We start from the raw sequence: 21705 nt of genomic DNA, 5'->3' as shown, positions 1-21705 counted from the left end.
TTGGGAGGTGATTCCCCAAACAGAAGCCTGTGTTCTGGGGTACTTCTCCTTGTCCCAAGAGCAGCGATCTTTACTATCTTGGAAGCCTTCAATAGAGATTACAAGTGAGGAGGCGTCAATCTGGGGTGCTCGCTCGGGCCTCACTTGTCTGTCCGACATCAAGAGACGGAACAAAAAAACCTCGAAGCTGGAGGCAAAGGGAGCGACCGTGTAAGACTACAATTCCCATCATGCTCCGGGGCATGGACGCCTGCGCACTGAACGCCGGTTGCCCATGCGGCCCTAGGGCTGGGAGCGCCGCGCCGCGCTGCGCCGCGCTCCGCTGCGGGGAGGCCATGACGGAACCTTCCCAGGCCTCGACCCCGGCCCCGGCCGCGCAGCCCCGTCCTCTTCAGTCCCCAGCCCCCGCCCCAACTCCGACTCCTACCCTCAGCCCGGCTTCGGCCCCGACTCCGGCTCCCACTCCGGCATCAGCCCCAGCCCCAGCTACAGCCCCAGCCGGGAGCACAGGGACTGGGGGGCCCGGGGTAGGAAGTGGGGGTACCGGGAGCGGGGGTGATCCGGCTCGACCTGGCCTGAGCCAGCAGCAGCGCGCCAGCCAGAGGAAGGCGCAAGTCCGGGGGCTGCCGCGCGCCAAGAAGCTTGAGAAGCTAGGGGTCTTCTCGGCTTGCAAGGTGGGGGCGGGGCCTGGGGTGAGAGGGGGCGGGGTTTGGGGCATCCTAGGACTTGGGTGGGAATGGGGGCAAAGTTCTGGCTGGGGAACGGCTTCTCACCCCGGGTTACAGGGTTATTGACTGATTCTTCTGCCTCCAGGCCAATGAAACCTGCAAGTGTAATGGCTGGAAAAACCCCAAGCCCCCCACTGCACCCCGCATGGACCTGCAGCAGCCAGCTGCCAACCTGAGCGAGCTGTGCCGCAGCTGTGAGCACCCCTTGGGTAAGGCAGGTAGTGCCCTTGGAGCTGGGGGTGGGGGTGGAGGTGCCGGGTCCTACTTGGACAGGATGACTTAATGCCACATAGTTGCATCTCTGAAAGACCGAAGATGCCTCCTAAAGAGGAATTGGTCTGGGAGCGTGTATGCCCCAGGGAAGGAGAAAGGAAATCTGCCAGCCAGAGAGACAAGAGGCCACCCAGATAGGAGCAGCCAGTCTCGTCGCCGGTCACGCTGATTGGAGGGACTGAGGGTGTGTCTTGGCTGGCGATGAAAAGGAGTAGGAAGCCCTGTTGATTTTTTCTGTTTCTTTTTCCCAACTGCCATTTATCCTTACAGCCGACCACGTGTCCCACCTGGAGAATGTGTCAGAGGATGAGATTAACCGACTCTTGGGGATGGTGGTGGACGTGGAGAATCTGTTCATGTCTGTTCACAAGGAGGAGGATACGGACACCAAGCAGGTCTATTTCTACCTCTTCAAGGTGAGCTTCTTCCAAGTGAGTGTGCGTGGGCGAAGGAGGGAGGCTGGGGGCCCTGCAGCTCTGTATTCCGCTGACCTCTACCCCTCCCTCCTCTTCTTCCAGCTCCTGCGGAAATGCATCCTGCAGATGACTCGGCCCGTGGTGGAGGGGTCCCTGGGCAGCCCCCCATTTGAGAAGCCTAATATTGAGCAGGTGGGATGAGGCAGGTGGTAAGAGGATTGGGGGCATCTTGGAGGAGTGGGGAGGCTGTGTTATCCATTCCCCCCCCCCGCCGCCCAAGCTGAGAACAGGGGAGAGGTTCAGAGAAAGGAGGATGCTTTGGGCTAACCTCAGGTGGGCATGGAGGTGGGAGGGGGTATAATTTCTCCTCACAGACAGCTCCAGAGCAAAAGCCGCAGAGAGCTCCCTGCCCTCAGGAAGCACCTACTTTTGAATAAGAAGGCCCTGCTGGCTGCCCACACCTCCTCCTGTTTTGTCCCCTACCTACCTCCCCTTCTCAGGGTGTGCTGAACTTTGTGCAGTACAAGTTTAGTCATCTGGCTCCCCGGGAGCGGCAGACAATGTTCGAGCTCTCGAAGATGTTCTTGCTCTGCCTTAACTACTGGAAGCTTGAGACGCCTGCCCAATTTCGGCAGAGGTCTCAGGCCGAGGACGTGGCTACCTACAAGGTCAATTATACCAGGTAGGTCCAGCCAGGGACAGCATGGGGGAGGCTTGTAGGCCCAGCCTGGGCTTTCATTTACCACCTCCCTGCTCCTCATCTGCTCTGCAGATGGCTCTGTTACTGCCACGTGCCCCAGAGCTGCGATAGCCTTCCCCGGTACGAGACCACTCACGTCTTTGGGCGGAGCCTTCTCCGCTCCATCTTCACCGTTACCCGGCGACAGCTGCTGGAGAAGTTCCGGGTGGAGAAGGACAAGCTGGTGCCCGAGAAGAGGACCCTCATCCTCACCCACTTCCCCAAGTAAGGCTTATTCTGGCCTGTCAGGATCTTGTACCACGTTCACATCCTCCCTGTGGTCCCCTGTTTTCCAGGAGGACTTCCTGGATTGGTCCTTCCTCTCACTCCATGAATCTTCTGGGATGGATCTGGGCCTCTACCTGGGAGACTTGCCCAAGGCCCAGATATAATTTGCTAGCTCCTTGCCTTTTCCTGTACTAGTCTGGGGATGACAGGTACATGGCCCGAGTGCTAACACTGCCCATGCCCCTGATAGACATGACTAACTGTTTCCCATGGGGTGTGGACGCAGCTCAGAATCCTTCTCACCACAGCACTCCTCAAGAGCTTACACTTGAGGTGAAACTGCTTTTCACCCCTGTCCTAGCCCTTTCTGTAAGATTTTTCTCTGTTCTGCCACACCATCTCTTCATTTTAAAGCTGGCTTACAGCCACCCAGTTCAAGAAGCCTTTCCCAACTAATGCAGGCCCTCATGTGCTTCTCTTGCCACCAGGTGGCAGTAAGAGGCGGCAGGAGAGGGTGGAATCACATTTTGATACTGAGGCCCAGGGTGACTGGGTGCCCCGCCTGGCACACAGCACAGGATGGCTTTGGTTCAGACCCTGTCTCCCTGTGCTGTTCACCGTGGCATACTGGGCTTCTAGTCTCTGTTCTGGATCATCCTGTCCTCCTATCTTCAACGGGGGGCTCCCAGAAGACAGGGAGCTGTGCCTCTTCCTCGTCTGAAGGCAGAGGCTGTCTCTGTCTCCCAGTTCCCTGAGGGCAGCCTCCAGGCCTTCCCGTGTCTGGCCCAGGCTGCTCCCTCGGTTGGAGGACAGAGCTGTGGGACAGACTCTACCCTCCCCCCAGATTCCTGTCTATGCTGGAGGAGGAGATCTACGGGGCAAACTCTCCAATCTGGGAGTCGGGCTTCACCATGCCGCCCTCAGAGGGAACCCAGCTGGTGCCCCGGCCGGGTATGTGCCACACACAGTAGGCTTTCTGCTTGGCCCTCCTGGCTGACCTTAGCCCCGCAGTGGAGGAGGGGCTGCGAAGGGCAGCAGTGGGGAAGTACAGGAGGGCTCAGCTGGGGGTGGGAAAGCCTGGATCCCTTAGAGGGACACACCAGCACCTTCAACCTCCATCCCCTGATTTTTTCGTCTCTCTCTCAGCTACAGTCAGCGCTGCGGTTGTTCCCAGCGCCCCCATCTTCAGTCCCACCATGGCTGGGGGCAGCAACAGCTCCTTGAGCCTGGATTCCGGAGGGGCTGAGCCCATGCCAGGTGGGTGCTTGACCCCTGACCTCTACCCCTCATTCACCCCTCCCCCGGCCCCTCTTGCTGTCCCTGGGAGACTTTGCCAGCTTCCTCAGCAGGTGAGAAGAGGAAGCTGCCAGAGAACCTGACCCTGGAGGATGCCAAACGGCTCCGTGTGATGGGCGACATCCCCATGGAGCTCGTCAATGAGGTCATGCTCACCATCACGGATCCCGCGGCCATGCTGGGGCCTGAGGTGGGCAGCCCAGCTTATGGGCCAGTTGTGCTGGGGGTGGGGTGGTGGCTCACCACCTGAGACCCCAGCTCAACACCCCTGCTCTGGTGCCCAGACGAGCTTGCTGTCGGCCAACGCCGCCCGGGATGAGACTGCCCGCCTGGAGGAGCGCCGCGGCATCATCGAGTTCCACGTCATCGGCAACTCGCTCACACCCAAGGCCAACCGGCGGGTGTTGCTGTGGCTCGTAGGGCTGCAGAACGTCTTCTCCCACCAGCTGCCCCGCATGCCCAAGGAGTACATCGCCCGTCTCGTCTTTGACCCGTATGTCCCCAGGAGAGCCCAGCCCCAGGCCACCACACCCGGGCACCTCCTCCTTGGCCTCCCCACTGCTCCCCAGGCCTCCTCCTCCAACCCTGGGCGATTCTTGCTCCTTAGTTCCCAGCACCGTGTACAGCTCAGGCCTCCGGGGTGGTTGTGGGCTCCTGGGGAGCATTTGGGGGACAGGTAGGGCCTGTGACCTGACCCCTCTCCCCTCAGGAAGCACAAGACTCTGGCCTTGATCAAGGACGGGCGGGTCATTGGTGGGATCTGCTTCCGCATGTTTCCCACCCAGGGCTTCACGGAGATTGTTTTCTGCGCTGTCACCTCAAATGAGCAGGTCAAGGTGAGTCCATGCCCCTGGTCCCAGCTCCATCCCACCCCCTGCTTCTGCTCTGGACGAGGTCAGAGCAACACAATAGTGACACAGCTGCCCCCAACCCTTCTTTTAGTGGCCAGACAGTTCTTCACACCCCCACAAGGTGGCAGTTGTACTTTGATAACTGGATTAAGGAAACACTTGTTGACATATGGTACGCCAGAATCAGTAACACTTTTATTTTGTTTTCTTCTAGTTTTATTGAGATATAACTGACATGTAGGACTGTGTAAGTTTAAGGTGTACAGCCTGATGATTTGACTTACATACGTCGTGAAATGATGACCACAGTAAGTTTAGTGAACATCCGTTATCTCATATAGTTACAAAATTAAAGGAATAGGAAAAAAATGCTTTTTCTTTGTAATGAGAACTCTTCAGATTTACAGTAACACTTTTAAACGGACCTGTATTTCTTTCGTCACAAGAATGTTCACGTATGTCGGGGAGTTAACTTTTATAACAGCACCTGTGCTGGGTGATAGTCCTGGTTTCTGTCCTTTAATTGTTACAGTAGACCCACTAGTAAGGTCCAGGGTTGTCCTGTTTTATTTATTTATTTATTTATTTATTATAGATTTATTTTACTTATTTTATTTTTGGCTGTGTTGGGTCTTCGTTGGTGCGCGCGGGCTTTCTCTGGTTGCGGCGAGCGGCGGCTACTCTGCATTGTGGTGCGCGGGGTCCTCATTGCCGTGGCTTCCCTTATTGCGGAGCACGGGCTCTAGGCGTGCGGGCTTCAGTAGTTGTGGCGCACGGGCTTAGTTGCTCCATGGCATGTGGGATCTTCCCAGACCAGGGCTCGAACCCATGTCCCCTGCATTGGCAGGTGGATTCTTAACCACTGCACCATCAGGGAAGCCCAATTTTTTTGTTATTTATTTATTTTTTAATACTCTTTTTAAAAAATGTTTATTTATTTATTGTTTATTTGGCTGTGTCGGGTCTTAGTTGAAGCACGCAGGATCTTCGTTGTGGCATGTGAACTCTTAGTTGCGGCATGTGGGATCTAGTTCCCTGACCAGGGATCAAACCCGGGCCCCCTGCATTGGGAGCGTGGAGTCTTAGCCACTGGACCACCGGGCAAGTCCCTTGTCCTGTTTTGTTTTTATTTATTTACTTTGTAAAATGATGCAGCCACTTTATTTATTTTTGGCCTCGCTGTGCAGCTTGCAGGATTTTATTTCCCCGGGATCAAACCCGCGCCCTCTGCAGTGAAAGTTTGGGGTCCTAACCACGGGGCTGACAGACACTTCCACCGTTGTCCTGTTTTACATAACCCATATCTGCATGGTGCCTCTTTGGTCCTGACGTGTGTGGAAGACAGTCTCTTTGGGGTTCAGATATTGTGATGAGTGGGGCCCTTGTGATTCCCCCTCCCCTTTCCTCCAATTCTGAGGCCCGGGGACTGGGAACTAGCTGCCTGAGGACCACAGCTTCCTGGTTGGGTTTAGATGCAGGCCCTCCCTGCCATAGCTGGCCACCTGACTTGGACACATTTCCTAACATAGCTGAGTTTCAGGTGTTTTTCTGTAAAATGGAGGTAACGATAGCTGTTTCATGGGTTAACTTGAGGATTACTCTGTAAAGAACCAAGCACCACACCTGTTCCAGAGTAAGCTCTTAGAAATCCAGCATCCTTCGCTTTTCTCCCCATAAACTCCCCTTCCTCTGCCAGTCGCCTTTCCTCCTACCTGACTTGGATCCCCTGGCTATTCCCACCTCCTTTCCAGTCTGCTCCCTCCTGTCCCTGCCCTCCCCTCCCTGCCCTCCTGAGACCTCTCTAGCCACAGGCCTGCCCCCTGCCCCCTGAAAAGCCCTGCCCCCTTCCCCTGCAGGGCTATGGGACTCACCTGATGAACCACCTGAAGGAGTATCACATCAAACACAACATTCTCTACTTCCTCACCTACGCCGACGAGTACGCCATTGGCTACTTCAAAAAGCAGGTGACCCTCACCTCACCCCGTTTGCCCACTGCCTGGGGACAGGGGTCATTCTGTCTCATCCCCAATGTGGATGGAGTAGGAGTCCTTCGTCTCCCCTGTTCCATCCCACACCTGCGGGGGAGTCCTTCACGCCTGTATTCCTCCCTCCTGCTGCTGCTCCAGGGAAGGATAGGGTTCTCTAGGGCAGTTGGGCAGGCTGGGGGAGCTGGGAGGTTCTGGGGGTGAGTCGGGGGGTGGGTAGCCAGCCTGGAAACATGCCAGGGACAGATTCAGGTTGGAAAAGGCTTGCTGATGGATTGGCCGTAACTCTCCACGCCTTAGGGCTTCTCCAAGGACATCAAGGTGCCCAAGAGCCGCTACTTGGGCTACATTAAGGACTATGAGGGCGCGACACTGATGGAGTGTGAGCTGAACCCGCGAATTCCCTACACGGAGCTGTCCCACATCATCAAGAAGCAGAAGGAGGTGTGTGTGCATGTGTGTGCGTGTACTCGCACACACACGCACGTCTCCATGGGGCTTTTCATGAACGTGCACTTGAGGGTGAACACGTGTGGATGTGTACCACGTGTACACGCATGTGCGCACGCACATGAAGAAGGATGGGCCAGGGTCTTGGTTCTTGCTCTGCCTCTTAGGGGAAATTAGGGGGGCCTGACTGTGGCCTGGGAGGGTGGTTGCTGGAGCTGGGTTGGCCCCTCAGACCCTTCCTTCCCTCAGATCATCAAGAAGCTGATTGAGCGCAAACAGGCACAGATCCGAAAGGTCTACCCCGGGCTCAGTTGCTTCAAGGAGGGTGTGAGGCAGATCCCTGTGGAGAGCGTCCCCGGCATTCGTGAGCAGGGGTCTTGGCTGGGGAGGGGGTGTACTGCTTGGGGTGTAGACAGGCATTCTTAGGGGTGTTCTCCCCACTCTCCACTTTGCAGGAGAGACGGGCTGGAAGCCGCTGGGGAAGGAGAAGGGGTGAGTGTTGTGTGGAGGGAAGGGAGGAAGGAGGGGGAGGCAGAGGGCCCAGGAGCCTCAGACTCGGCCTCTCTTGCCCCAGGAAGGAGCTGAAGGACCCAGACCAGCTCTACATGACCCTCAAAAACCTGCTGGCCCAGATCAAGGTCGGGAGACCAGGCTCCCTTCTGGGGGTCCCTGTGCCAATGGCTGCGGCTTTCTGACCCAGGGTGGGGGGTGGCTGTCTCGAGCTGGGCGGGGGCACAGTGGGCCTGGCCTCAGCCCGGCTCTCCTCTGCAGTCCCACCCCAGTGCCTGGCCCTTCATGGAGCCCGTGAAGAAGTCGGAGGCCCCAGACTACTACGAGGTCATCCGCTTCCCCATCGGTGAGGACCCCCCGTTCCAACTCCTTCCTCCCACACCTGCTCCAGCTCCCTGGGCCGTGCAGCCTCTGAAAACAGTGCCCTTCTCTCCTGCTGCCCAGACCTGAAGACCATGACGGAGAGGCTGCGCAGCCGCTACTATGTGACCCGGAAGCTCTTTGTAGCTGACCTGCAGCGGGTCATCGCTAACTGCCGCGAGTACAACCCCCCGGACAGCGAGTACTGCCGCTGCGCCAGCGCCCTGGAGAAGTTCTTTTACTTCAAGCTCAAGGAGGGCGGGCTCATTGACAAGTAGTCTGGCTTTGGACCTCGGCCTCAACCTGGAATGCCTCCACCTCGGCTTCTGATCTAATCCCTGGGGTGCCCTTGTGCCCGGGTCTGCCTCAGTTTGAGACACTCCAGCCAGGGGCCCTCCAGCCCCTGATCCTGCAGCCGTTTCAGGGCCCTGGGACACCCCCAAGCCTGCAGCTCTGTCCCACCCTTCATTGTGTCTGACCTTGGGAAGGGGTCTCTCAGGTCTGGGGTTCAGCCCCTCTAAGAGTGGCTGGTGGCCAGAGGATGAACCCTGTCCAGCCCTGGTGGCCCCCAGTCCTGCCTGATCCCCCCTTCTCCCCACCCCCCCCCCCCCCCCCCCCCCCACACACACACACACTCCCCCAAGCTATGGAGTTTTGGAGTCCTGGCCCTGGCCCCCTCAAGGGCAGGATTGCCAACTTTAGCTTGAGTGAGGGGGCTTCAGGGGTTGGAAGTTCAACCTGGACTGGAGGGGCCGTGCCTCATCCTGCACTGTTCTGTTTGTCCCCCAGGGGTGGGGGGCATGGGGACCATTCATTTCCTGGCATTAATCCCTTGGAGGGAACAATAAAGTTTTGGGGTTTTTATTCTCAGTGTGATTGTTTCTTAAGTAGAACCCCTGGCCTTAGCAGGCTGACCCTGTTCCGCCAATACTGCCTGCAGGCTGGGGCTGCTCTTCTCAGCAAGCCTCATGCCTGTCCCGCGCCCCCGGGGCGGTGGGGCTTGCCGGGCTGCAGCCCCCCACTTCTCCCTGCTGTCTGCTCCTGGTCCATGTGAAGACTCCACTCCTGGGGGAGGGGCTAGCAGCACCCAGGAGGAAAGAGAGGGTGCCTTGCTGTCAGCAGCACTTCTCCCCCTCCCTCCACCCCTCACCCTCTCACTCCCCCCTCACCCACCATAGCCCCCCACCCGGGCCCCCTGGAGCGCACAAAGTTTTTTCTGTGGGGCAGCGAAGGGAGATTCCTAGGTTGATCTCTGCAGGGCTGGCTCCTCCCCTCAGTTTCAGTTTCCATTTCCTGCTCAGCGGAGCCCAGCAGCATCTGGGCTAAGCCGGCAGGGCTGCAGGTGAGACCCGGGCTGGCACGGGGCAAGTGTGGTCTGTGGTACTCAGCCTTTCCCCTGCCCAGATCGGTTTCCGGTAGGTCCCACCGTTGCCCTGCCCCCTTCTCCCTCAAGCTGGATGGAGTCCGGGGCACAGGGAGTTCCCTACGCAAGACTGAGCTGGCCAGGAGTGGAGAGTGGCTCTGAGGGGTGCCGGGCCTGGGAGGGAGCCAGGAGGACCAGTGGTCTGAGCTCCCTGCCATTTCCAGAATGGAGCTGCGACCCTACCAGTGGGAGGTGATCATGCCTGCCCTGGAGGGCAAGAATATCATCATTTGGCTGCCCACGGGCTCCGGGAAGACCAGGGCAGCTGCTTATTTGGCCAAGAGGCATCTAGAGACTGTAGACGGAGCCAAGGTGGTTGTGTTGGTCAACAGGGTGAGTGTCCTGCCCTCCCCCCAGCGGCGTCTCAACTCCTCGGGTGCCTCTCAGGACCCTCCGGAACTCCAAAGCGGCTGTGACCGTCTCTAAGCTCACCTGTCTTTTCACCCATTCCAGAACTCAGCCATGTCCTGGGGGGTCACCTTACTCCCCCTATTCCCCAGGCCCTGATCCAGCTTCCTCTCCCCATCTCATTCTCCACCCCCAGGTGCACCTGGTGACCCAGCATTGTGAGGAGTTCAGCCGCATGCTGGGCAAACGCTGGACCATTACAACCCTGAGTGGGGACATGGGGCCACGAGCTGGCTTTGGCCACGTGGCCCAGAGGCACGACCTGCTCATCTGCACAGCTGAGCTGCTGCAGAAGGCACTGACCAGCCTGGAGGAGGGGGAGCATGTGGAGCTCAACGGTGAGGGCTGGGGGCAGGGGGAAAGGGTGCACCCCTGAGGCCCCCTGCCTGCCAACCCCAGGGCTCCTGTTCTAGTAAAGGTGTTGGGACATTTCATGGGATGAGGGGTTCCCCATTCACCAAACCCCAGCATACACCCCAGTAGAAACAGACCTGGCTAGAGTGCAGGGTCTTGGGCAAGTACCTTCCCCCAGCTGAGCCTCAGTTTACTAACCTGTAAAATGGAGGTAAATCGGCCCTGCCTGGCCCATTCTCTGGGGCCTAGCTGCAAGCCGTGAAGGGAGGAAGGAATTCTCAGATGAGTTGTGGGGACTACATGAAACAGCTTATGGGAGGAAGGGCTTTGCAAACTTAGGTAATAACCTTCTCTTGTGTGCCTCCAGCCTTCTCTCTGCTGGTGGTGGATGAGTGTCACCACACTCACAAAGACACCGTCTACAACGTCATCCTGAGCCGGTACCTGGAGCTTAAACTCCGGAGGACCCGGCCGCTGCCGCAGGTGCTGGGTCTCACAGCCTCGCCAGGCACTGGCGGGGCCTCCACGCTCAATGGGGCCATTGACCACGTCCTGCAGGTCAGCTTGGCCCCTGTGACCCTCCCACCAGAAACCTCCCTAACCTGTCCTGCCTTACGCCATGCCCATCAGCCCTCTCCAGACTCCCCCAGGCAGGGTTCAAGCCGCTTCCCCACCTAAGCCCCAGCCTCGAATGACTTCTTGTCGCACTTATTCTATCTCCCAAGTCCACTCTGGCTTACGAAGTCCCATGTGACCTAGGCCTTGCCTACCTCCCACCCTCATTTCCTGCGCCCTTCCCCTCACTCCCACTATTCTGGCCTTCTCTCTGTATCTTGAGCACGTCAGGCTTGTCGTGTCTCAGGACCTTTGCACTTGCCATTTCTTCTGCCCTGAATGCCTTTACCCTGCACTTTACTTGTCAGGCTCTTTCTTGTCATTCAGGGAGCAGCTTAAATGTCACGTCTTCAGAGTTTTCCCTGATCATCACTGCACTCTTTTTTTTTTTAATTATTTATTTTTGGCTGCGTTGGGTCTTCATTGGTGCACATGGGCTTTCTCTAGTTCCGGTGAGTGAGGGCTACTCTTCGTTGCGGTGCACGGGCTTCTCTTTGCAGTGACTTCTCTTGTTGCGGAGCACGGGCTCTAGGCGCACGGGCTTCAGTAGTTGTGGCACGCAGGCTCAGTAGTTGTGATGCATAGGCTTAGTTGCTCTGCGGCAACTAGTGGGATCTTCCTGGACCAGGGATCGAACCTGTGTCCCCTGCATTGGCAGGCGGATTCTTAACCACAACGCCACCAGGGAAGTCCCACTGCACTCTTTCATATCATCCAGTTTTATTTTTTCAGAGCTAGTTAACACTATGTGAAATTCTCTCATTCTATTACTCTTTTTTATTTTATTTTTTATTTTTTTTTTTTTTTGCGGTACGCGAGCCTCACTGTCGTGGCCTCTCCTGTTGCAGAGCACAGGCTCTGGACGCGCAGGCTCAGCAGCCATGGCTCACGGGCCTAGCCGCTCCGTGGCATGTGGGATCCTCCCAGACTGGGGCACGAACCCGCGTCCCCTGCATCGGCAGGCGGACTCTCAACCACGGCGCCACCAGGGAAGCCCTTAAATTTTAATTTTAATTAATTTATTTGGCTGTGTCAGGTCTTAGCTGCGGCACACGGGATCTTCGCTGCGGCATGCGGGATCTTTCATTGCAATGGGCAGGATTGTCTCTAGTTTTGGGGCACGGGCTCCAGAGCACGCGGGCTCAGTAGTTGTGGCGTGCAGGCTTAACTGCCCCGCGGCATGTGGGAATCTTAGTTGTGGGGCCAGGGATCGAACCCGTGTCCCCTGCACTGGAAGGCGGATTCTTAACCACTGGACCACCAGGGAAGTCCCTCATTCTGTTACTCTTGTTTATCCCCTGTCTCCCCAACTCCAATGTAAGATGCTCTGTATCCCTGGTAACTAGAACAGCACTGGGCATAGAGAAGGAGGTCAATAGCTATTTGTTGAATACATGAGTCTCCACTCCCAATGGCCCTGCCTCAGCCCATCCTGCCCCAAAGCTCTGCCCATTGTCCCCACAGAACCCCCCATTCCAGTGAACCCCTCTCTGTTGCCCCAGCTCTGTGCCAACCTGGACACGTGGCGCATCATGTCATCCCGGGACTACCGCTCCCAGCTGCAGCACAGCCGCCAGCCCTGCAAACAGTACGACCTCTGCCACAGACGCACCCAGGTGCGTGGGGGGAGGGCCGTGGCAAGGGGTGGGGTCTGGTGTGAAGTTAGAGCACCTGGGGTTGAGCTCTGACTCCACCCTCACTAGCTCTGTGGTTTCAGGTTATTTGCTTTTGTCTCAGCCTCCATTTCCCCTTTTTGTGAAATGGGGCAGATACAGCCCATGCCCTCAGCCTGCTGTTTCGTTGGACTCAGATGCCACCGTGGGCATCTCTCAAAACCCTGGGCACGCTTTGCAAACCGTAAAGCTGGGCCACTTTGTGCTGAGGCTGTTCCAAGCTCTCTCCTGCGGTGCAGACACTGTCTGGTGTCTGCTATGACAGGGCTGGACAAGGACTAGACATCACTGTGCTCAGGCCAGAAGTCAAGGATTCCGACGTAGCAGGAGCGGGGGGGGGCGGTGCAGGACCCCGACCTCTGCCTCCAGCCAGGACTCCTTTCACACCCCAGCCGGCCTCCCTCCGGGGCTCCCTCCTGTCCAGCTCCGATGTGCCGGCAGTAGCGGCGCAGCTTCACCCGGAGATCAGCGTCCCCTCTGAGTGCCCATTCCCCCGATGTGTGTGGGAAACCCCTCACACCTTCACTCTTCTCGTCCAGGATCCGTTTGGCGACATGCTGAAGGAGCTCATGGACCAAATCCACGACCATCTGGAGATGCCCGAGTTGAGACGGGACTTCGGGACGCAGACCTACGAGCAACAAGTGGTGGAGCTGAGCCGGGATGGTGCGAGGGGCGGGTCTAGGGAAGGGGTGTGCGGCCGGGACGGGCCGGGGCGGGGCCAGCCTGGGCGGAGCCTTTCGGGGGCCGTAGTCTAGGCGGAAGTGGGCCCTGGAGGGGCGTGGCCACTCAGGCCCTGCGAACCCTGCCCTCCCTCAGCGGCTGAGGCGGGGCTCCAGGAGCGGCGGGTGTACGCGCTTCACCTGCGTCGCTACAACGACGCACTGCTCATCCACGACACGGTCCGTGCGGTGGATGCCCTGGCCACTCTGCAGGATTTCTACGACAGGGAGCGCACCACTAAGACCCAGATCCTGCGTGCCGAGCGCTGGCTGCTGGCGCTGTTTGATGGTGAGGCTCGCAACTGAACTAAAGGTCAGAGGCCAGCCAGGACGCAGGTGCCAACGTGGGTGGGGAAGGTGCCAACGAGGGTACTGGGGCCCGAATTTTCTAACCAAAAGTCAAGGCCGTGGATATGACAAAAGATAATATGCCCTCATTTGTGAAGGTTTGCATAGATATAAAAACGAATTCATGTTTTTGACAGAGATTTTTAAAAAACCATTTAATTGGGACGGTCCTTGAAGGCTTGGGATGTGTGGTACCTTTAAACTGGGAAAGTGAGGTGGTCAGAGGATGAAATGTAAGGCTAGAGGAGGCCTCAGCACGGGCTGGAGGGCAGGGATCTTTCTGAAGAGACCTGAGTTGAGTCAGACCCCAGGAGCAAAGATTAGCATGAAAATGTCCAGGGTCATCCTGGTAGCTGGGTTGAAGAGGGGTACTGGATGAGGTGTGTGAGCAAAGGATTCTACACTGTAGGCCCCCGACCTAAGGCTGGGCAGGCAGAGGGTATCCTTAAATGTGCTTTTGGTGCTGTTCAGGGGAATTAGGCAGGAGCAGGTGTCGTCAGGCACCCCCGGACCCCAAACTCCTGTAATCTTATCCCCATGAGTCCCCCACGCCCAACCCACGCCTTGCCCACCTCCAGACCTGAGTCCTGCGCTTCTGCTTTGGGCTTTTCTGGCAGACCACAAGAATAAGCTGGCCCACCTGGCAACTCGTGGCCCAGAGAACCCGAAACTGGAGGTGCTGGAAGAGATCCTGCAGAAGCAGTTCAGGAGCCCTGACAGCCCCCAGGGCATCATCTTCACCCGGACCCGCCAGAGTGCTCACTCCCTCCTGCTCTGGCTCCAGCAGCAGCCAGGCCTGCAGACAGTGGCCATCAGGCCTCAGCTGTTGATTGGGGCTGGGAACAGCAGCCAGAGCGCTCAGATGATCCCGATGACCCAGGTGTGGGTTCTGGGGAAAGGCGCTGAGGGTGGGGCTTCCCTAGTGGAGAAAGGGAAGGGACAGGATCTTCAGCACAGAGCAATGGGGGACTGATGAGCTCCAGGCAGAGGGCAGAGAGCTGGGGGGAAGAGGTAGACACTGAGATCCCCAGTGTTGAAGGTTCCCCCAACCTGGAGATCTCTGGGGGAAGAGAGGCAGAGGCTTGGGGATCTGCAGGGAGAGGCGAGTGATGTCCTCAGGACAGGGAATCAGGGGTCTGGGGTTCCTTGCATGAGAAGAATAGGTCCATGAGAGCTCCTAGAGTAGAGGGGCAGGGACCTTTAGGGACTTCTAAGGGAAACGGGGGTTAGATGGGTACCTGGGAAGATGAGCAAGGTCCTGGGGCTACTTGAAGATAGAGGTGGGGACGCAGGGTTCCTAGGGAAAGGGGACAAGATTGTGAGTAAAAGGGCTAAACCAGGAGAGGCTGGGCTGGCAGGAAGATAGGCCTCAACCTACCTCATTTACCATCCTCTTTCTCCTCCCCCACTTCCCCCCAGAGGGACCAGCAAGAAGTGATCCAGAAGTTCCGGACTGGTACCCTGAACCTCCTGGTGGCTACGAGCGTGGCAGAGGAGGGGCTGGACATCCCCCAGTGCAAGGTGGTGGTGCGCTATGGGCTCCTGACCAATGAGATCTCCATGGTCCAGGTGCCCAAAGCATCCCTCCCCAAAACAGCCCTCCAAGGATGCTGTGTGGGACCCCAGCCCCACTCAGGCCCCTCTGTTTTCTCTTTTCCCAGGCAAGGGGCCGTGCCCGGGCCAGCCAAAGTGTATACTCATTTGTGGCGGCCCAAGGTAGTCGGGAGCTGAAGCGGGAGCTGACCAATGAGGCGCTAGAGACGCTGATGGAACGGGCAGTAGCTGCTGTGCAGGAGATGGACCGGGCCAAGTACCAGGACAAGGTTTGTGGGCAGCCTGAGTACCCTACGGGGAAGGGGACTGAAGACACTCTGCCTAGAAGGTCTCTGACTGCCACACACATACACTCCCCTGGTCCCCCTTCCTCTGGGGGCTAGCCTGGCCCACCTGGGGAAGATCTGAATGAAGGGAAAGGTAGAGGCTGGGGGTGGGGCTTCCAGGGAAGGCAATGGCTGTTCTCCAAAATGCCTTGGAAACAGGCCTTATCCAGGGCTTTGAATTTATCCTCATCACCAAATATTTTGTGTATCTGTGAGAGCCGCCTTACAGCCCTTCTGGAACCAGGCAGCAGGGAAACAAACAGACACATCCACAAAATAAGCCCAGAACCAGGGCTTAAGTCAGTTCCCCTTAGGCAGGGTCACTATCGTCCAGCCTTGTTCAAGATGGTCCCTATTTACTCCTGTTGTCCCAGCATAATTATTAATGATGCCCCATGTTAGATTAAAAGAAGCCACTTTGCACAAAATCCTCCAAAGAGGGAGTAAAGATTCAGCAAAAAGACTTGCCTTCCTCTCATATTTTTTTCCACCCCATATTTTTTTCCACAGAGCTGCTTCTAAAAAGTCCAGGGATGGTTGAGGAAGTCCCTTCTGGGTGCTAATAATCTGAGGTCTTTGGGAGCCCTTTGTCCCCCTGGGAGCATTCCTGGGGTCAGGTCTCTCAGGCCCCAACCATGCCCCATGTCCCCTCCCACCCCAGATCCAGGCTCTGCAGCGGGCAGCCTTGGTCAAGCGGGCAGCCCAGGCGGCCCAGCGGGAGAGTCACCAGCACAAGTTCCTGGCAGAGCACGTGCGGCTCCTCTGTGTCAACTGCACGGTGCCCGTGGGCTATGGGAGTGACCTACGGAGGGTGGAGGGTACCCACCACGTCAATGTGAACCCCAACTTCTTGTGAGAACTGTAGAAGGGGCTGTCGGGATGGGAGGCGGGGAGAGAAGAAGGGTATGATGGGAGATGGAGAATCCCTCCCATCCAGACAGTGCTTTGAGGGTTTGGAAGGTTAAGGAGCATTTTAACAACTACCAAGTATGCATTTTCACGGTAGTCTGAGTAGACAGGTCTTATCATCACCCCACTTCACAGGTGAGGAAACAGAGGCTCAGGCTAAGTGACTTGCCCAAGCTCCCACAGCCCCTATGTGGTTGAGCAAGAGCTGGAATTCAGGACGCCAAATGCTGAGGGGCCACAGACTGGCCCCCTGGTCCTACCTACTTTGTTTTTTAATATTTATTTATTTTTGGCTGCATTGGGTCTTAGTTGCGGCACTCAGGATCTTTCGTTGCAGTGTGTGGGTTCTTCGTTGTGGCGCGCGGGCTTCTCTCTAGTTGTGGCACATGGGCTCATTACCTGCAGCACATGGGCTCTGTAGTTGAGGCGCACGGGCTCAGTAGTTACGGCACCTGGGCCTAATTGCCCCGCAGCATGTGGGATCTTGGTTCCCCAACCAGGTGGTCCTACCTACTTTGAAGACATCAAGAGAGGCTAGTTGTCCCTGAGCCATCCCCTCATCTTCCACCCTCTAGAGGGTAAACTTTCCCTATCCTCCATCCCTTCGTTATTTATTAGGTACCTGCTATGCCAAGGATCTTCACACAGGTTCTCTCATTTGAGGAGGTAGCATTTCAACTAGGACTTGTCTTGAAGGATGCACTGGGTTGGAATGTGAGATGAGGAGAGGCAGGGATGATGCAACGGGAATAATTCTGGTTGACTTGAGTGGAAGAGATGGTGAAGGATGAGATTCTGAAGGAACACAGACTGGCCTGTGGAGGACCTTGAAGGTCGGGCTTGAAAGTTCAGCCTTTGTCCTGTAGGCAATGAGGAGTCTTGGAGGGATTTTGAGCAAGGAAATGTCAGGGTCAGATGTACATTTGTAGAGGGTCACTCTGACAGTTGGTGGAAGGATGATGTGGGGTTGAGAGTAAGGATGGAATGGGATGGAAGGATGGGGCAGGGAGAGCTGTTGGGGGACTGTTGAAATCATCCAGGTGGGTGGTGCTGAGGCCTGAGCATGGCAGAAGAAGGTGCCGTGAAGGCAGCATAGGCAGAGTGTAACCTCTCAACAGGCAGGAAGGCCCAGGGCCCAGGCGCAGGCTCAGCAGGCAGGAGGGCATGAGATCTGGGGCTGGGGGTGGGGGGTGTGGTCCATGAGGGCTGTGGCCACGCCCATTCTTCTCCAGGATCTACTACAACATCTCCCAGGAGCCTGTGGTCATCAACAGAGTCTTCAAGGACTGGAGGCCTGGAGGTGTCATTAGCTGCAGGAACTGTGGGGAGGTAAGTGCTGGGGCCGTGGCCCTTAGCACGTCTTGAGAAGTCCTCGGTCTGAGAGAGGAAGCCCAGCCTCTGCCATCAGGGTGCCCTCACTGGGATGGGGGAGGCAGCCCTGCCCCAGGAGCTCCCAATCTGAGGAGTTCCACCCCTGTCTTAGGGAGCCCACAGTGTGGTGGGGGAGATGGCTCTCAGGCTGAGGTGGGAGACATAGGCCCAGCATTCATGAACTCCGACCTGAGGAGAGAAGCCCAGTCTGAGGACAGAGGTGCAGACCTGGTCATCTCTGTCCCACCCACAGGGCTGGGGTCTGCAGATGGTCTACAAGTCAGTGCAGCTGCCAGTACTCAAAGTCCGTAGCTTGCTGCTGGAGACACCGCAAGGGCGGGTCCAGTCCAAGAAGTGGTCCCGCGTGCCCTTCACCGTGCCTGACTTTGACTACGTGCAGCACTGTGCCCAGAGCCTGGCAGACTTCTCCCTGGACTGACCATCTTGTCCCTGCAGTGCCTGCTGTAGCCTGCAGGGGGCGGGAGAATCCACAGCAGCCACCATCTCCTGGGCAGAGCCTGGGTCCAGCCCCTCCCTCCCGAGTCACCAGCTCCAGGCTCCCGGCTGACCAGCCACAGAGGAACCCTGGGCACCCAGGCTGGCTTGGACTCCCACACCGAGGAAGCAGCTGGAGAGCCACAGCTCATCCCAGACCCCCCTCACACGTACACAGACACCTTCGTATGCAATGGATGGAGCTGGTGGGGGGAAACTGAGGCAGAGGAATGGCCCCACTGTACTAGGCATCGCCAGTTTCCCTTGGCTTCAACATTCCTTCCCTGCCAAGGCCACTTGTAGGCTTTGAGATTCTCCATAAATTAAAAATAAAGAAGTAGAACTCATGTAGAAAGTGGGTGGTATTTTTAAAACAGATGTGTTGAGGTATAATTGACATAACTGTACATATTTATGGTGTGCAATTTGATAAGTTTAACGTATGTATGCGCTTCCACAATCAAGATAATGAACATCACCATCACCCTCAAAACTTCCTTGCTCCCAATGTAATCCTCTTCCCCTTCCCCATCCACCAATCTGCTTTGTGCTGTATTTCTCTCTTTTTTTTTAGTTAGTTTTGTTTTAATTAATTAATTTATGTTTTGGCTGTGTCAGGTCTTGGTTACGGCATGCAGGTTTCTTTCTAGTTGTGGCACGTGGGCTTCTCTCTAGTTGTGGCTTAACTGCCCGTGACGCGTGGGATCTTAGTTCCCCGACCAGAGATCGAACCTGCGTCCCCTGCATTGGAAGGCAGATTCTTAACCAGTGGACCACCAGGGAAGTCCCTGTGCTGTATTTCTAATGTTCAAAGCTTTTTAAAAAAAATTTTTTTTAACACCCCTCTTTATGGCTATCATGTAACCTTGATTTGGAGAGAGCATCAAAAGTCTAAATTTGAGAGCCACTGAGAATGTGAGGCCTTTCTGCCTCCTCCACCCCATAATAGGCTCATACCCCAGTGCCCCCCTCTCCATCCTCTCCTAACCCCCAGGTCATCTCGCCTGGGCTGAGGAGAGGCTGAGATCCAGGATTTGAGGGGTAGGGCTCAGGTAGGCATGGGGGGTGGGAGAAGTTGTAAAGGCCTAAATTTTCTGTTCTCGTTTTAACAAGAAAGGAAGAAAAAGAAAGGCAAGATCTAGGTTGATTCTTCAGGGAAAGGGCTATTTCTGTAGTAAGCAGCCCAGCAGGCAGGAGTCACCTTCAAGAGGAAGGGAGGGGGCTAGGGCAGAGATTTGAGAGCAGGATGGCAGTCCTTCCTGCCATCTAACCTCCTTCCCTCTGGCTACATCCCTGGTCCTGCCTAAGGGTAGATGGGAAATAATGTGCACTCCCTTCTCCCAGCATCTTTCTTCATCTTCTGATTGAAGGCTGACATTTCAGTACCAGTCTTTTTGGCCTCCACTCCCCCAGAGAGTGTACCCCTCTTTCCTAGGGCCTCTCTTCCTGCTATTCTCCATGGCTCCAGGAGTCACCCTTCTCCTCCCTCCTGTCCCATCTCTGCCTCCCAGGGCCCCTTCTTCTGCCCCTCTGCTCCCCACTTCACCTTCACTTGTGATCTCTCCTGCCAGCAACGTGCCTTTTACAGGTCAATAAAATTAGCGGCTGGGGGCAGAGGGAGGGGGGCAGGGGCCCAGGGGTGCTAAGCTCAATGGCCTTGAGTGTGGCTGGATGCGCGGAGTCCAGATGCCTGTCATTCCAGGGCTAAACAGTGACAGCTGAGGGACCTGAGCTGGTGTTGAGGGCAGGGGTGGGGGTGGCGTGGGGTGTGTGTGTGTGTGTGTGTGTGTGTGTGTGTGTGTGTGTGTGTGTGTGTGTGTGTGTGTGTGTGGCTGTGTTGCTGGGAGAGAGATGGACTGAGGATAAAGATGACCTGGGCACCTAATGGTCCCCTCGGTGGCCTGAGCCCCTACACAGCTGACCCCTGGATGGGGGGGCCCTGACTTTAGAGGACGTGTCCTATCGCGCACCCACCTTGCCAGGCTGGGAGAGCTTTCCTGAGCTCAGATGGAAGGGGGAAGGCAGACGAGGAGGGGTTCCCGGGCTTGCTTCTTCGTGTGAGGGGGTCTTCATGCGGAGCCACTGCCTCCTGGGCACTTGGGTAAGGCTGCCTGAAGGAGGGCACTTCATGAGGTCCTCAGGACCCAGGAATCCTAATCCCAGCCCTCAGAATAGCTAGAGCTCCAGAGCCTCCCTAGTGGCCCGGATGCTCCCCCCGCTTATGCCCACCTGAATAAACCGGCCCGCTCCTCCCCGCGGAGACTCGGGGAGGGGCTCGGCCGCCGCTCCCCCAGGCCCCGCCCCCGCGCCGGCCCCGCCTCCGCCTCGGCAAGCGCGAAGCCGCTGCGCTACGGAGCGCGGTGAGAGCAGGTGGCCGCGGCGGGCTCGTCTGTGCCCCGCAGGTAAGTCAGCGACGCAGGCTGGTCCACGCTGAGGACCTCGAGGGCAGTGCGGGAGAACAAGGCAGCCCCTTCCACCTGTCCTGTGCCCTCGCCTCAAAACTGGGGGACCCCAAGGGGCAGGGAGGATATCCCTATTGGCTCTGAGCACTGATGCTGGGCATCTAGGTAGCGGGTGAGACTAAACTCTGGAGAAGTTTAGAGGGTCACGGCTGGCGTTCCTTGATGCCGAGGCAGGCTGTGAGGGACAGAAAAGGACAGAGCCGGACCTGAGGCACGCAGCTTTCTGGAGGAGAGCAGGTTACGGGTGGTGACTGCGGGGCTCCGGGTAAGGAACCTCACTGACTCAGAGTGCCCCGTGCCTCATTCAGTGCAGCATCCTACTCCCTCCTCCCACTTAGGGGGTGATGGGGTGACCCAAACGGCCTCTGAGGGAAAATGCGGTAAGAGACACTGCATACCTGAGTTGGAGCCTGGGTTTTCTGGTGTGCCCCAGGGCACCTGCATCATTTCTTTACACCCTGGAAACAGATGTGTGGGGGTGAAGGGGAAGAGGGAGCAGGGGCTGGTCCAGATGGCCTGGGGAACCCAGAGAGCCTGGGGACTGAATAGATCTTCTCTGCGTCCATGTCCCAGAGCTGGATGGGGGAGGTGATCACAGAAGTGGGCGTTATTGTAGACGTGGGTGCATTTGCACCTTCTGTGCTGGGATTTGGGCTGTAGGGAAGGGGTCCTGCCTCCTAGGACCTCAAGGAAGGCTTCCTGGAAAAGGAGGTCCTGAGTTGACCGCTCAGATGGGATGCTTAGAGCTCTGAGCCACAAAGGAGAGTCAGAATTTGGGCCTAGCTGCTGTGTTAGGGTAGAGCAGAGGACCCCAGATAGCAGAACGGAGGGAGGTCAGGGTGCTTCTGTCTGGATCCAGCCAGCACCCCATGGACCTTCTAGAGATCATCACAAGCTAACAGACAGACCAAGACCCAACTCAGGTGGCGGGGCTTTCTGTGTCTGTCTGCTTTGCCCATTCCATTGTCTCCTCTCACCACATGCACTGACACTGTCAGGAAGTTCTCTCTCCTATCTGACCTTCATCCCTTCCGCTTCTGTACCAGCTTCTTGCTTCTGGGAGGCAATGTGCTATGGTGGAAAGAGTGGGGACTCTGGGGTCACCTAGACTTGGGTTCTGTCACCTCTACCTACTGTGTGACCTTAGGCGAGTTAGTTCACCTATGAGTTCGCTTCCCCACCTGTAAAATGGGGATAATAATAGAA

General features: G+C 56.9%; 3 protein-coding genes across 14 annotated transcripts in view; all 3 read left to right on the top strand.

Annotated features, from left to right (window-relative positions):
* The first annotated feature begins 267 nt into the window (after positions 1–267).
* Positions 268–8709, top strand: KAT2A (lysine acetyltransferase 2A). Of its 10 annotated transcripts, none has more exons than XM_060134329.1 (18): positions 268–674; positions 814–937; positions 1272–1417; positions 1520–1609; positions 1918–2099; positions 2190–2381; positions 3229–3335; positions 3531–3641; positions 3734–3870; positions 3965–4173; positions 4390–4516; positions 6388–6498; positions 6820–6963; positions 7219–7333; positions 7425–7461; positions 7544–7607; positions 7741–7825; positions 7924–8709. In XM_060134329.1, the coding sequence occupies exons 1-18, from the start codon at positions 336–338 to the stop codon at positions 8115–8117; spliced, it is 2514 nt and encodes an 837-aa protein (XP_059990312.1). In that variant the 5' UTR covers positions 268–335; the 3' UTR covers positions 8118–8709. The 10 variants fall into 10 exon arrangements, with proteins under 10 accessions (XP_059990312.1, XP_059990308.1, XP_059990311.1 ...); XM_060134325.1 differs by having other exon boundaries at positions 6820–7041; XM_060134328.1 differs by having other exon boundaries at positions 3731–3870.
* A 427-nt stretch (positions 8710–9136) lies between these two features.
* On the top strand, positions 9137–18384 carry DHX58 (DExH-box helicase 58). 3 transcript variants are annotated; one of them, XM_060134450.1, is made up of 13 exons: positions 9137–9181; positions 9427–9595; positions 9807–10008; positions 10392–10582; positions 12142–12255; positions 12852–12978; positions 13132–13323; positions 14000–14262; positions 14802–14951; positions 15044–15205; positions 15924–16114; positions 17404–17500; positions 17796–18384. In XM_060134450.1, the coding sequence occupies exons 2-13, from the start codon at positions 9428–9430 to the stop codon at positions 17979–17981; spliced, it is 2043 nt and encodes a 680-aa protein (XP_059990433.1). In that variant the 5' UTR covers positions 9137–9181; position 9427; the 3' UTR covers positions 17982–18384. The 3 variants fall into 3 exon arrangements, with proteins under 3 accessions (XP_059990433.1, XP_059990432.1, XP_059990434.1); XM_060134449.1 differs by having other exon boundaries at positions 9147–9254; XM_060134451.1 differs by lacking the exon at positions 15924–16114 and having other exon boundaries at positions 9147–9254; positions 17796–17934.
* A 2006-nt stretch (positions 18385–20390) lies between these two features.
* Positions 20391–21705, top strand: part of LOC132510688 (zinc finger protein 385C) — a 57311-nt gene continuing 55996 nt past the window's right edge. Inside the window, exon 1 of the mRNA XM_060132884.1 lies at positions 20391–20439. The gene's annotated coding sequence lies outside the window, so the exon portion shown is untranslated. The remainder of the gene's footprint in view (positions 20440–21705) is intronic.

Source organism: Lagenorhynchus albirostris, chromosome 20 (genome assembly GCF_949774975.1).
Source record: "Lagenorhynchus albirostris chromosome 20, mLagAlb1.1, whole genome shotgun sequence".
In the NCBI taxonomy this organism is placed as follows: domain Eukaryota; kingdom Metazoa; phylum Chordata; class Mammalia; order Artiodactyla; family Delphinidae; genus Lagenorhynchus; species Lagenorhynchus albirostris.
The sequence above is the reverse complement of the archived record's forward strand: the minus strand, read 5'-3'. Positions and strand labels throughout refer to the sequence as shown.